This window comes from Bombus flavifrons, chromosome 10 (assembly GCF_040668555.2).
Source record: "Bombus flavifrons isolate JBK064 chromosome 10, iyBomFlav1_principal, whole genome shotgun sequence".
NCBI lineage: Eukaryota > Metazoa > Arthropoda > Insecta > Hymenoptera > Apidae > Bombus > Bombus flavifrons.
Genome location: NC_138451.1, coordinates 6,310,795 through 6,323,481, shown reverse-complemented (window position 1 = coordinate 6,323,481; position 12,687 = coordinate 6,310,795). Strand labels below are relative to the sequence as shown.

Genomic DNA, 12,687 nt, shown 5'->3' with positions numbered 1-12,687 from the left:
GCCGATTATTCAGCATTTGTCTGACCTCTTTGTCCACCGGTATTTTTACTTTTCTCTACAAAAAAAATATTGCGATATGAAGCACGTTGTAGCAACGGTACGCGTGAACACGTAAAAATGAAATCTCTTTATTTTCAGCGTTTCTGTGATCAAGGCATACTTACGTTTCCGAATGAAAGATAAAAAACTGTTTTTGTTTTCTTTTTTTTTTTGTAAATGAAGAAAATAAATATTTCAATATTTTAATGATTTGATAGATGTCGAACAGATTTTGTTCGATGAACGTGAGCAATATCCCTTATCGATGCGCGACGACTCGACAGGACTCGAGGAGACGGAATATGTTTAATCTTGAGATTTCGGTTCGCAAAAGACAGGATTGGATTTTATAGGGCGAAAAAGGATGAGCCGTTTATCTCTGGCGTCGCCTTTCAGTTTTTCCCTGCTTCTCGGTCTACCTTATACATCGTTCGTCTTCCAACCCCTCTTCTTTGGTTACTTTATCCCTTCTTTCGGAGGCGTTACCGGCGTCGGTATCTTCTTTATGAAATAATAAGCTCTCTCTTTTAAATTCATCGCTAATGCGGTCCAGCCGATTCCCTAAATCGACCTCCTTTCCGCCACTCAGACCTCTTTGATAACGATCAATATCAATCTAAATGTAAAACTTTCTATTGATTGGTTAATTGAAAAAAAAAATACATCGATTCGGTAAAATAAATATCTCTATATTAGTAGAGGATATTAAGCGATTTCTAAATGAAATTATCCCGTAATCATTTAAGATATGATAATAATCTGTCTTATACTTTTCCATCGTTACTCCTTTCTTACATAAATTTGGGGAGAATTACTTTCACTGCGGAAAGACGAAGAAGAGAAGCTAATCCGAAACAGACTTTCAGAGATTTGTCCTATCGTCATTACTTTCATCACCACAAAGAATAAAATTGACCAATACAAGATTGTTGTTCTCCTTCTATACTGACACTCCAAATTCAACCCTTGAATCCTCTGTATCACGCGCATATGTACGAGACTGTTCACGGACCTTTTTCTCCCCCTTCTTACTTTCAATTCAAGCACCGCAAGCAGTCCCCTCATGGCCTTTGCTTCTGATTCAAGAGTCTGAACATACATAGCCTCCATTTTATAGCTGAAAAAGTTCCGTCTAAGAGCGGCCCGATTACATAAACGCGCATATTATCGTTCGTATTTTTCACAGCTTGAAAAAAAAAGAAAAAAATTAAAATAAAGAATAATTTTTAAAAATTATGTGAGGTTATAAGACGCATATTATCTCGTCTTCGTGATATTTGCAAATATATATTAATATTTTATTTTTATTACTCCATATTACAATACATTATACGTTATACGTTTATGAAAACGGTTCGTTCGCAATGTTCAATTAACTGATTCAAAGTATTGTTTACTATCTTTTGGGTTTGGTTTAATAGTTTTAGAATCTGGCTGCCAGTTGGCAGGACAGACTTCTCCATGTTTTTCAACAAACTGAAATGCCTTGATGAGCCTCAATGTTTCATCTACGCTTCTGCCCACTGGTAAATCGTTTACACTAAGCTGCCTCAATATTCCTTCTTTATCTATGATGAAAAGGCCTCTTAAAGCAACTCCAGAATCCGGGAGAAGGACATTATATTTAGCCGATATTTCCTTGTTAAAATCACTGAGAAGAGGATAACCCAAATTGCCACCCAGGCCTCCCTGTTTTCTTGGCGTATTAGTCCATGCTAAATGACTAAAATGCGAGTCTGTAGAAACTCCAATCACTTGCGTATTCAGAGCTTTAAACTCTGAAATTTTCTCACTGAATGCTATCAACTCAGTGGGACACACAAATGTGCTAAAAATAAAGTCTTGTATTTATTTTAGAGAAAATATTTGGTTTTCTCTGGTCGTTCTCTATCGTTAACACTTACAAGTCTAAAGGATAAAAGAAAAGCACAACATATTTTCCCCTGTAATCACTTAGGTTGATTTCCTTGAAATCACCATCAACCACGGCAGTTCCAGAAAACTCAGGTGCAGGTTTCTGAATCTGAAGCTGACAGGAAAAAGGATTGCTACTAACGCAAAGACTTCGAGCGTATTGCACTAACGTCGGCTGTTGAGTTTTAAACATCAAATTTGATGTTGCAACAAATACCTGTAAATGTATATATTACGTTACATATTAAAATAAACTTCAGAACTTAAATGAATTAAATGATTGATATCTCTATCAAGTTAATCGACTTACCGCTTTACATGTTTGGGAATGTAAAGATGCTAACAATCGAAGCATTATTAATATATAAATTATCGGTTACGTGGATGGAGAAGTATTTAAACGAACACGAGGCTACTTCACAAAATAATACTTATTCAAAGCTTACTCTCCGAAGGTTTGATAGTATGTAGTTCTTAAAGAGGTTATATAACTCACTTTTCTTGTGAACAGCGTATTTTAATAAGAAATAATTACGAAAGATCACTGTATTACATTTATTTCAATCACATACAGATTTATTCACGTGCAAATTATTATAAAAATAATTGTTTAATCTCTTACAAAATATTCTCTTCAGAAATCAGGATACCCCTACAGAAAAATGTTAGAGGGCGACAAACGTAGGATTAAAATTCAAAGCTGATCTTTGGAATCGCCAATATTTCGATATCCAACTCGATACTCGAATTATTCTCGAACAATATAATCGGTCGTACTCGATTGATTGATAAGGTATAACTATTAATAAAATTAAATATTTATCAATATAACCATATTTTATTCAAATAACAATATTATAAGTTTTATGTTCATTCTTATTCAGTGGGGAAACATATATTTTATATGTATATTTTATATATATATATAAACGATAGTCGTAGCATATAAATTAATAACGTTTGGTTTCTCCTACAATGGAAAATATCACACAGTCCGTTGATAAATAATATTTAACTTTATAATTAACCGATGATTCATGATAATTTGTTCATTGTCGGTGAAACCAGATGCGCATTAAAAATAGAGATTTTTATTTCAGATAGGGTTTGAAATTTGTTGAAAATTACGTTCATACGTTATATACGTTGTGTCCAATAAAAAATGCTTTGGCCATTTGACTCATCCTCTATTTTGAAAAATGGAAACGATGTATTTCTTGATTATTACATATTATCTTTTTGAAGTAACACAAGTTCTTCTCTTATAACTTTAAAATATACACCGCACTTTGAAGCCTTACTACTAAAACATGATATACAGGTCTGCATACAGAGGCCACATCTTGCCTTCTGCACTCAAATTCTTTAGCTATCTATACAACAGAACTTCTTTAAAAACAGTCATCCAAACAACGGCAATGTCATTGATTTATATAATCGCGATCCGAAAAAGATCTCTTTTTTCGTTTTTTTTTTGTTTTTTGTTTTTTTTTTCTTTGTTTTTTGTTTAATTGGAAGCCGTTGCAGTTGCATTGGAAGCAGGGGTTGTAGCGGACGTCGATTCTTCTGTAACGATTCGTCGATTTTTTTTTATCCTTTTCCATTCACCATTCGTGTAATTCATTTGAAAATGTGTCTCGACTAACATAGGTACACTTGTACCATCCGGTTGCGTCACTTCTTCTATATTTTCCGAGAGCATTACTGTGACTATATTACCCAATTTCGGACAAGGATTATCTAAGGAATAAAAGATGATAGATAAGAGTGTTTATATTAAAAGATATATGAGATTGTAACAAACAGGCGCATACCCCTTGAGCCAGCCATAAAACCTAGAATAAGGGCTTTTTCTGGTCGGGTTACTTTGTTAGCTGTTCTAAACATTTCTTGCGCCTCCAACATTTGTTCTCGCTAAAAATACACAAAATAAATTAACGATCTTATAGAAGTATGAATCCTATATTGTAAATATTTCTATGTACCGTGAGAGACAAGCCTTTTCTTGTGTTTGCTGCTGCATTGGCAGGTTGTGCAGTAGTTTGTATACGAATTTGTGTAACTGTCTGAGCTGGTCTAACTGTTTGTACTCCAACAGGTGTACTTTCCACTGGTGTAATAACTGTTGGTGTTGCAACAGGTACAACTGTACTTGGAGTTGAAGGTGTACTTGGTGTTGTAGCTGTATTAAAAAAAGAAATGAATTATTTTCTGTTCATCATATGTAACTATATACAAAAACATACGAGTTTGCGGCGTGGTTACTGCCGGTGCTCCACTTGGAGGAGTAGATGTCGTATAAGATTGTATAGATGCTACAGGAGTGATTGGAGTAGCAGGTGGATTAATCGAAGTTAAACCCTGAGCATACTCTGGCGTCGTCGATGTTTCTGTTGTAGTCGTAGCTGTTGATGCTGTGGCAGCTGCCACTGCTTGAGCTTCTGCAACTTTCTTCTGTTGTTCTTCTAATTCTATCATTCTCTTTCGTTTCTTTGCTTGAGCATAGCCAAGTGGTTGTTCGTTAATATCTAATAACTTAATGCCACCATCTTTGCGCATCCTATTACTGAGAGGTGTCCTATTAGACATTGAAGAGCTCGTAAGTGAGGGAGAGCGAAAACCACTTGGAGGAACTCTACTAGGAATGCCTTTCAGAGGTGCTGCAAATAATATATTATTTTATATTTTCATATTCTTTTTGTTTTTTCAAGATAATCCTAACTAGAACTACATATATAAGCTTACTTGTGTCAGTCATTTTTCTAGGCATTCCTCTGCTCCTCACAGGCACTGTAGGAGCAGTACTCTTTTTCAAATTACTCGCAGCATCTGTACTCTTTTGAAGCAACTCTGCTCTTAATGCAGCACTTTTTGGTTTTCTTTTTAGAGTAAAATGCTTGACTGGGGTAGGCTGTTGACCAACCACAGAAGTTAGAGCAGTTTTATTAAGATAATGACATTCCAATGGAAGCATTGCTGGATCGTTTTGTTTTTTCAAAAGTTTCCGAAGATCATTAACTAATTCTCCAAAAATAGGCCTATGTTCATCTAAATCAGTAATATCTGTGTTCAAAGAACCTGTTGATGGAAATGTCTTCATCGCTTCGGATAACATCGATACCCACAATTCACTGTCCAATGATGCCACTTCAATGATTTCTTCCAGTTCAACACGCCACTGCACAGTTTAATAAAATAATAAATTACAAACGCACATATATATATATATTTATTTATTTATTTATTTATACATATAAATTAAGCTTAAAATATCAAATATCAAATATCAATTACATTAAAAATGAAGGAATACATTACATATTTTTTTGAAGTATAAATAATTAAAATTCACAAATTTATGGATTATTCAATATTCAACGTATTGAAGCCATCGTTATAAATATTTTTACGCGTATTTTAAGAACAAATTGCTGCACTTTCTCGCGCCTTAGATATTTGTAACAAACAAACTGTGCCTTACCTCCTCGACATTCCGTCTTGGAATGTGGAAAAATGAAAGAAGTAATTTAAGTTTAACTTGCGTTTGAAGATCTGGAAAACAGTCTTTAATGTTCCGCAGTACTTCTGCGTTGAGTTGTGAGCAAATTGAACTTCCAGTCCAGCTATCATTTGACGTTCCAAGCTTGTTATGAAGCCACAACGACGTATCACTGTCCCTCACATTCGCCATATTGGAGTCGTTTGTTTCGTACATTTGACGTACATTGCCGTGGTGCGCCACATGTTATTCCCGCCATGTTCCCGCCATAAAGTAACGTGACATATGTATATCCATACAGCATACAAATTGTAGATGGACATTGATCTATTCATGATATATTAAATGTATATATCATATTAATATCACATCAATACATAATCATATCAAAGAAGATTCAAGTATACTCATGTATAATGCTAAACCAAAGTTAAATTATTCCTTACCTATTTTGAAAATTTGCGGAAGGATCTAAATGAGCATCTATGATCTAAAGGATCAAAAATTATCACCTATTTGTGAATTTGAAAAAGGGAGAACATGTGTGACCAGTATATGAACATTGTGAACCAGTATAAGCCTATGGCTCACTCTAGCGCAAATATATTGTATTACAGTAGGGTAAAAGCTACCGCGGCGAATTTAACTATACATCAGCGTGGCCGAGGCAATGAACAAAGTTTATTTAACAAATTTATCGATTAAACGTTAGAATTGTTAATGAATAATAACTGTGATCACTCTCAAATTTCGTATTCGATTTTGATTCATAAGACACATTTCAAAGATATAAATCGCACGTTTCTTAATACCATAAACTTCAATTAAATTAACGTTTACAGGCATTAGTTAATAACTATTTGTGTTATTGGATAATAAATAAAACGTAGATTGCCATGTAAAATCCGAGCAGAGAAATAGGCTACTGTGCGACCTAAAAAGTTAGAATCGTTGAATCGTAGAATCATTAGAACCGTCACGCTGAGCTCAGAGTCTAAATAAATTTCATTAAAGGGCAAAACTTTTTTTAAAGTACTTAATCTATTATAATTCAATTTTAAATATGAGTTATCGTTTAAGTTAATTTTTCTTGCCGTGTGATTCTTCAATTAAACGTCGAATTAGTTTTCCGAATTGTTTGAAGTTAAAACACAAGTAGAGTGCCTCAGCACTCCACAGGCTGCAACCTTGCCAAAATCCTCAGAATCTTTCAAAGACCACGCAACAATGTAGTAGAACAGGTTTCAAAAATAATGTCATTAAAAAATGTATATAAAGTTGTCTATAATTAATTCTACAACTACAAAAAGAATGGTTCCTTATAAGAAAGTATATTTCTGAAAATGAACCAGAAATGAAAAAGCTATGTTTTACTTTTTCAGTTCATTTGTCATATAGAATCGTTCCTTTACTGATTGTACCAACTAATGAAAATGGTTGAGATTTGTTACTTAATGAAGAGGAAAAAAATTGTACGGAGGCGCGCGCATTTATCCATTGATTCATGGTCACATTTAATGCAAAAAGTATCAAGAATACATTATACTCCAGGAATGCTGATATTAATAATATAAATTCAAACTTTTCATCATTAAGGCAGATTTTGTATATTTTTATATACTTGCTTATATTTAATACAATTAATATTAATTTATATAAATTAAAATTATTTAATGTTCAGTTCCTACAAGCAAAAAGGGAAATATTGAATGCCAATGTACCACAATAGGAAAGTTAAATACTTCATTGAATGAAATTACTAAAAATGTTATTATTACATATATTGTAGAAGTTAAGATGCGTATTTCCATACTTATTGATTTGTAATACTAATTCTCTTTTAACTGTTTTTTAAAACGTCGGTCTTTGCGTTTGTATTTTTGTACTTTTGTAAAAGTAAAAGCTTCTACAGGTATGAGTAAATTAGTAATTAATTAAAACGGTTAATTAATAAAATATTAATTGATTTAAAAATCTTTTACAGATTTATTAGAAATACATGACAATGATTTTATGATCTAGGTCGTTCTTTCTTTTCTTTATAAAGAGCAAGTAACGAAACATTAGCAACTTTCACTACTTTGAATCGAACTCCAGGAATATCACCCACTGCATGACCTTTACGACCAAAACCTGCTACCAAAACTTCATCATTCTCCTCGATATTGTTTAAACAACCATCCCTAGGTACAAAAGCAGTAATTTTCTTGCCATTTTTGATAAGTTGCACTCGTACGCATTTACGAATAGCAGAGTTTGGTTGTTTGGCTTCTACACCACTGAAAACATACAATCGTTAAATTAAAATTTCATATAGAAATTTATTCCAATTCGAAGAGATTAATATAAATATGATATAATAAGAGACTAATAATATAAATATACATACACTTTTTCTAAAACAATACCCTTAGCATGAGAAGCACCACCGAATGGATTGGCTTTCCACCGCGTTCCCAAGTGAGCTTTTTTGTAGTCTTTATCATTCCATCGCTGATCGCGTCTGTGGTTCACATGCTTACGCGCAGTACGAAGACCACGAGGTTTACCTGTAAATCAAAAAGTTAGGTTATGTATCATTTTTATTTAATACATTTCATCTTCATTTTATTATTTCAAAATCTTCTCCTAAACATTTAATGAAACTATAATTAAAACAAATTCAACAGTCGATGAGAACAACACATATTTATCAATTTCAGATTTACACTTTTAAAAACAATGTAATTTTAACATAGACCACTGACCCATCTTGCTCGTTGATCTATACGATAAGAAGAGGCTAACGTGAATATCTAATAAATCAACGTTGTCTGTTACCGATATATTGGAAATTATACGATTTCGAATGAAGTATCCGCATGTAAGCGTCTTCGATTATAGCTTGATACTTTTTAATTGGTCGACAGAATTTAGAAACCCCGTTAGGATTAAATATAGATAGATTTTTATTAATAAGGTAAAAGTCAAATGAACATGTATAAAAAATATAAATTAAGAAGAGAAAAATTATTTTTTTTGTTGTTGTTGTTAAAGAGTATTATCTTTAGCATTCCTAATACGCATACCCTTACAAGCGCCGGTTATACAATATTACTATTTCATGTATTATAAGTATAACTGATTTTGAGGTGAGTTAACGAGTTAATGAGTTTATTTCTTTGCCCTGGAAGCCCTTCAGATATAAAATACATTATTACTTGGACTCCAACAGAGGGTGCGATTTTTAAAATAATTGAGAATCAACCATTATTTCAACGAATGATTTTCCCGCGGATACAAATGGCGTCTTTTTCACCGCAACGTGATTTATATTTATATGTGGGTTCGTTGTGACAAATCTAGCAAATATTTGATGGAATATGACTACTGCAAATGGGTTTTCAGACTCACAAGAGTCTGATATATTAGGTGAAGAAGAATATAAGGCACTAGTAAAGGATATGTAAGAAGTGTTAATATATAATTATTATATTACATTCTCATGCATATCGATATTTTAGTTTTCGCTTGTATTAAATATATTACATGTTATGTTGCTTTATTTAGTGGATTTAGTGGATCTTGGATGCAAAGTATAACAGAAGAAATGGAGGAAAAGTACGATTTGCCACAACAATATTTGGAATCTAAAAAGCAAATGAAAGATGAAGAAGAAGAACAAGATGAAGAGTATTTTCAAGAACTTGATCCTGCCATTCCAATAAAAGAAGAGTTTCCTGGTCGTTATAATTTTCAGGTTTCACTGGGTAATCTGGATTCCAGTAAGAATTGGGTAGTAAGTATATAATTAAACTGTTGTTAATTACATACAATAATGTCTTAAATATGTAATTTAAGTTTATTCATTTTACATAGTATTCACAAGTATTAAAAAAAGTATTTATCAACATGGAAGAAACACTGCCATTACGTTTTAAGTGGGAACCACCTGAAGATGGTCTTCTTTTACGTACCGCCATGGTTTTTAGTTTAGATCAGTATGCTAGTGATCCAGTTAGAAGATGTCATAATCACATGGCACCAAATAATCCAAGTAATAGAGATGTAGCCCCCAGAGTGATTAAACATGTTGTTCGTTGTACACACCATCTTACCATGTATGAAGAAAGAAGTGAACATCTGTCTATAGTGGTACCCCTTAATAGACCACAACCTGGTTCTCAATATGTTCCAGTGTGCTTCAAATTTTTATGTAAAAACAGTTGTCCATCTGGAATGAATCGCAGACCAACAGAACTAATTTTTACTTTGGAAAATTGTAATAGAAGAATTTTAGGTCGACAAAGACTTCCTGTCAGAGTTTGTAGTTGTCCCAAAAGAGATAAGAAGAAAGAAGAAGCTGAAGTAACAGATGCACAACCTGATATAAAAAAAAGAAAACTTTGTATACCAGTTGGGAAAAAAATGATGCCTTCCTGTGATACACATGTCTTCAATGTTCAATTAAATATTGTTGGAAAAGAAAACTACTTGGCTGTATTAAAGTATGCATATGACATCATGGCGGGTCAAGCAATAAAAACTGGTCAGCTTGATTTTTTTAAACCGTACATGGATGATATATTGCGTAAAACTCCCTAAATGCATATTTGCATGAATGTTATGTCTTTCACATATATGATTAAAAAAAAACAAGGAACATGTTTTTATAATGTGCTATCTATTTATATATTTTACAAAGTTAATAATGTATATTTTAATAATTCCATTTGTTATTGCATGTTGATCTTAATAGATGGCTATCCTCTTTTATAGTGGATTCTATAATGCATCGTAATACTACTTATATATATTTATATTATTTAGTAGTATATATATATATAAATATTGTGATACTATACATCTTTTACACTAGAATACAATGTATTTTTTAATTTTTAATAGCTTTTATGTATATTCTATATCTCGAACCGTTCATTTGAATGACATTCTATTAGTTGAATGTCCAATGTGTACAATAACAAAGCATTTGGTAAGGGGGCAATATGTTGGGATGTTAACATCATGGGATTTATAAGACTTGCAACACTTCTACGCATTTTTATCTCAGTACCATTCTGCCCTTTACCATATAAAGTCCATTCCCATGGTATTTTTCCCCCTCTGGTACTACTGATCCAAACAATTTCATCTTCATACTGTATATTTATGATTGATAACATTATTTTGTATACGAAATAAATAACTGTATCGAGCTTAAAAAATATACCTGAAAGAAAAAGAGATCTTCACCACAGTGTAATATGTAAACAGCTTTTGAACCAAATGGAAGAGGTACTGGAAGTTTAGCGCAAATAGAATAAAAATGAACTTGTGGTAGTTCATGAATTCCGCTCAAATGTTCCAATACCGTAACAGGTGTAATAATATCTTTACATCCACTTTGCCTTGAAAGAGGACACATTATTTGGGTACAGGTTATAGAATCTATAGAGCCTCCCCAAATTGGTGTGGGAGATACATTGGACATTAAACTATTACTACTTGATATTAACGTGACAGTTGCATCAGTTTGCAAATGATTGTCAACGTCTTTCATAGTCTCTTTTGACAATTCTCCAGTACTTGCAGATTTCGTTCGATCATATAAACTTGCATGTTCATCAGGGTTTAAATCTACAGGTGCAGTATTTGCATTTGACTTTTCATTGGAAACTATTGTTAAATTATCCGCTGAAGCAGCTTTCTCCAATCCACCGCGAAATAACCTGCTTAATAATAATTGACGTGTTTTCGTATTTGTAAAATCATGTTTCTTCGCTGTCTGTTTTAGTTCTTTCTTCTTGTTTTTACCAAAAAGCCGATCTTGAAGATTTCGCGTGTAACATTCTGCATTGTTATTTACATTGCCTTTTATGTCAAAAATGTCCTGAAATAACTTATGAAGTTTATCCGCGAGCAAACACCTTCCTTGACCCAGTCTAACTCTACAAATCGGACAACGATGTGTTTTCGATCTACATCCAACACAAATGATATGACCATGAACACATTGAAAAACTGGAGGCAGGGAGCTTTCAAGACAAATTGGGCATTCTAGGGCTCGTGTCTAAATGAATTTAATAATTATTTTTCTAAAATATCGTAAAGTGTATCTAGACAAATTTAAAGAATAATTCTTTAATAATAAAGGAACTATCTAATATCAGAGTATACAGACCACTCCAGCTACTGCATTTGCAAGTTTACAGGCCACATCTGGCAGTGGTCCTTTCACAGCTATTCCTGTTTCTTTTTCTCCTTTGTTAATGTATCTCCAAATAAATAATTTTAAATCACATCCTTCATAATGATGGACTAAAGCCGCTATTTGTTTTACTTTTAATCCTATTAAATCCTTTCCATCGATACTAATTAAACAATCTCCAGCTCTAAAATTTAACAAATAAAATAAAACAGATTATTTTGTTGTTTCCCTTATCCTTACCTAAGTCCAGCATGATCGGCAATACTCCCGGTTTCGATATGGCTTATCCACGGATAAGGGTCCCACTTTGATTTTGTTAAATGAAATCCGCAAGATTTACCAATTGCTTTCGTTTTTTTTATATTTTCTAATATTATACAAATTTCCCCAGTAAAGGTTGTATCGACTGACGTACTGTTTTCCGCCATATAAATCTTAACACCTGCAGATTCAGTTAAACGTTCTGAAGTAGATGGAACAGACATAATTTTCCCGAAATTTTATATTAATTACGCTCATTTAAATTTTTATTATTATTTAACATGTAAATGTTATGATCTTCACAAGGGCCAGGCAATATTAAAACTGATCGAATCTGTTCTCTAAGCACGTTAGAACACTTGCTTGTGCACCTTCACCTACTTTCGTGTCCTTGACATTTATTCTCCGAGGGAACTCCAGTATTGACCTTTTCCTTTTACTTCGACATTGAAATAAATATAAATTCGAAAAAAAATGCTTTTTTTTACACAATAGAATAAATGTATTACTTATACTGAGACATTCACGTTTTAATAATGAACACCGTATTGAAAATAATTAATTATTATATATATCACCTGTATTGCTGCATAAACGCTGTCATAAGTATGCCATCCTTTCATGGCATTAATATTCTTACGTAGTAGACACCCGTAAATATATCTTATCTGAACATGCATCATTTATTATTTCTATTGCTTGAATGCCTCGTATCATTTAAATCGGACAGCTGCTTACAGCGATCTGTCATCTGAACAGACACATCAAGTAGGTTAGTAAGCTG

The 12,687-nt window shown here is 32.9% G+C and overlaps 5 protein-coding genes across 6 annotated transcripts; 1 reads left to right on the top strand and 4 right to left on the bottom strand.

Moving 5' to 3' along the window:
- Window positions 1–1,315: 1,315 nt before the first annotated feature.
- Tpx-3 (thioredoxin peroxidase 3) lies at window positions 1,316–2,654 on the bottom strand. The gene is made up of 3 exons (XM_069121923.1): window positions 2,264–2,654; window positions 1,944–2,170; window positions 1,316–1,867 (listed from the first exon to the last, which is right to left on the bottom strand). Exons 1-3 carry the CDS (start codon window positions 2,306–2,308, stop codon window positions 1,408–1,410), a joined length of 732 nt encoding a protein of 243 aa, XP_068978024.1. The 5' UTR covers window positions 2,309–2,654; the 3' UTR covers window positions 1,316–1,407.
- A 405-nt stretch (window positions 2,655–3,059) lies between these two features.
- On the bottom strand, window positions 3,060–5,802 carry Nelf-A (Negative elongation factor A). Of its 2 annotated transcripts, XM_069121911.1 has the most exons (7): window positions 5,435–5,784; window positions 5,079–5,131; window positions 4,699–5,001; window positions 4,200–4,613; window positions 3,939–4,135; window positions 3,768–3,867; window positions 3,060–3,693 (listed from the first exon to the last, which is right to left on the bottom strand). In XM_069121911.1, the coding sequence occupies exons 1-7, from the start codon at window positions 5,581–5,583 to the stop codon at window positions 3,461–3,463; spliced, it is 1,449 nt and encodes a 482-aa protein (XP_068978012.1). In that variant the 5' UTR covers window positions 5,584–5,784; the 3' UTR covers window positions 3,060–3,460. The 2 variants fall into 2 exon arrangements, with proteins under 2 accessions (XP_068978012.1, XP_068978011.1); XM_069121910.1 differs by having other exon boundaries at window positions 4,699–5,131; window positions 5,435–5,802.
- A 1,593-nt stretch (window positions 5,803–7,395) lies between these two features.
- Window positions 7,396–8,341, bottom strand: LOC138184186 (small ribosomal subunit protein uS12). Its single transcript, XM_069121925.1, has 3 exons — window positions 8,200–8,341; window positions 7,842–8,001; window positions 7,396–7,731 (listed from the first exon to the last, which is right to left on the bottom strand). Exons 1-3 carry the CDS (start codon window positions 8,201–8,203, stop codon window positions 7,464–7,466), a joined length of 432 nt encoding a protein of 143 aa, XP_068978026.1. The 5' UTR covers window positions 8,204–8,341; the 3' UTR covers window positions 7,396–7,463.
- A 20-nt stretch (window positions 8,342–8,361) lies between these two features.
- On the top strand, window positions 8,362–10,596 carry p53 (transcription factor p53). Its single transcript, XM_069121922.1, has 3 exons — window positions 8,362–8,897; window positions 9,002–9,230; window positions 9,311–10,596. Exons 1-3 carry the CDS (start codon window positions 8,815–8,817, stop codon window positions 10,034–10,036), a joined length of 1,038 nt encoding a protein of 345 aa, XP_068978023.1. The 5' UTR covers window positions 8,362–8,814; the 3' UTR covers window positions 10,037–10,596.
- On the bottom strand, window positions 10,354–12,402 carry LOC138184176 (uncharacterized). Its single transcript, XM_069121912.1, has 4 exons — window positions 11,883–12,402; window positions 11,616–11,826; window positions 10,665–11,504; window positions 10,354–10,593 (listed from the first exon to the last, which is right to left on the bottom strand). Exons 1-4 carry the CDS (start codon window positions 12,125–12,127, stop codon window positions 10,354–10,356), a joined length of 1,536 nt encoding a protein of 511 aa, XP_068978013.1. The 5' UTR covers window positions 12,128–12,402.
- Between the last annotated feature and the right edge of the window lie 285 nt (window positions 12,403–12,687).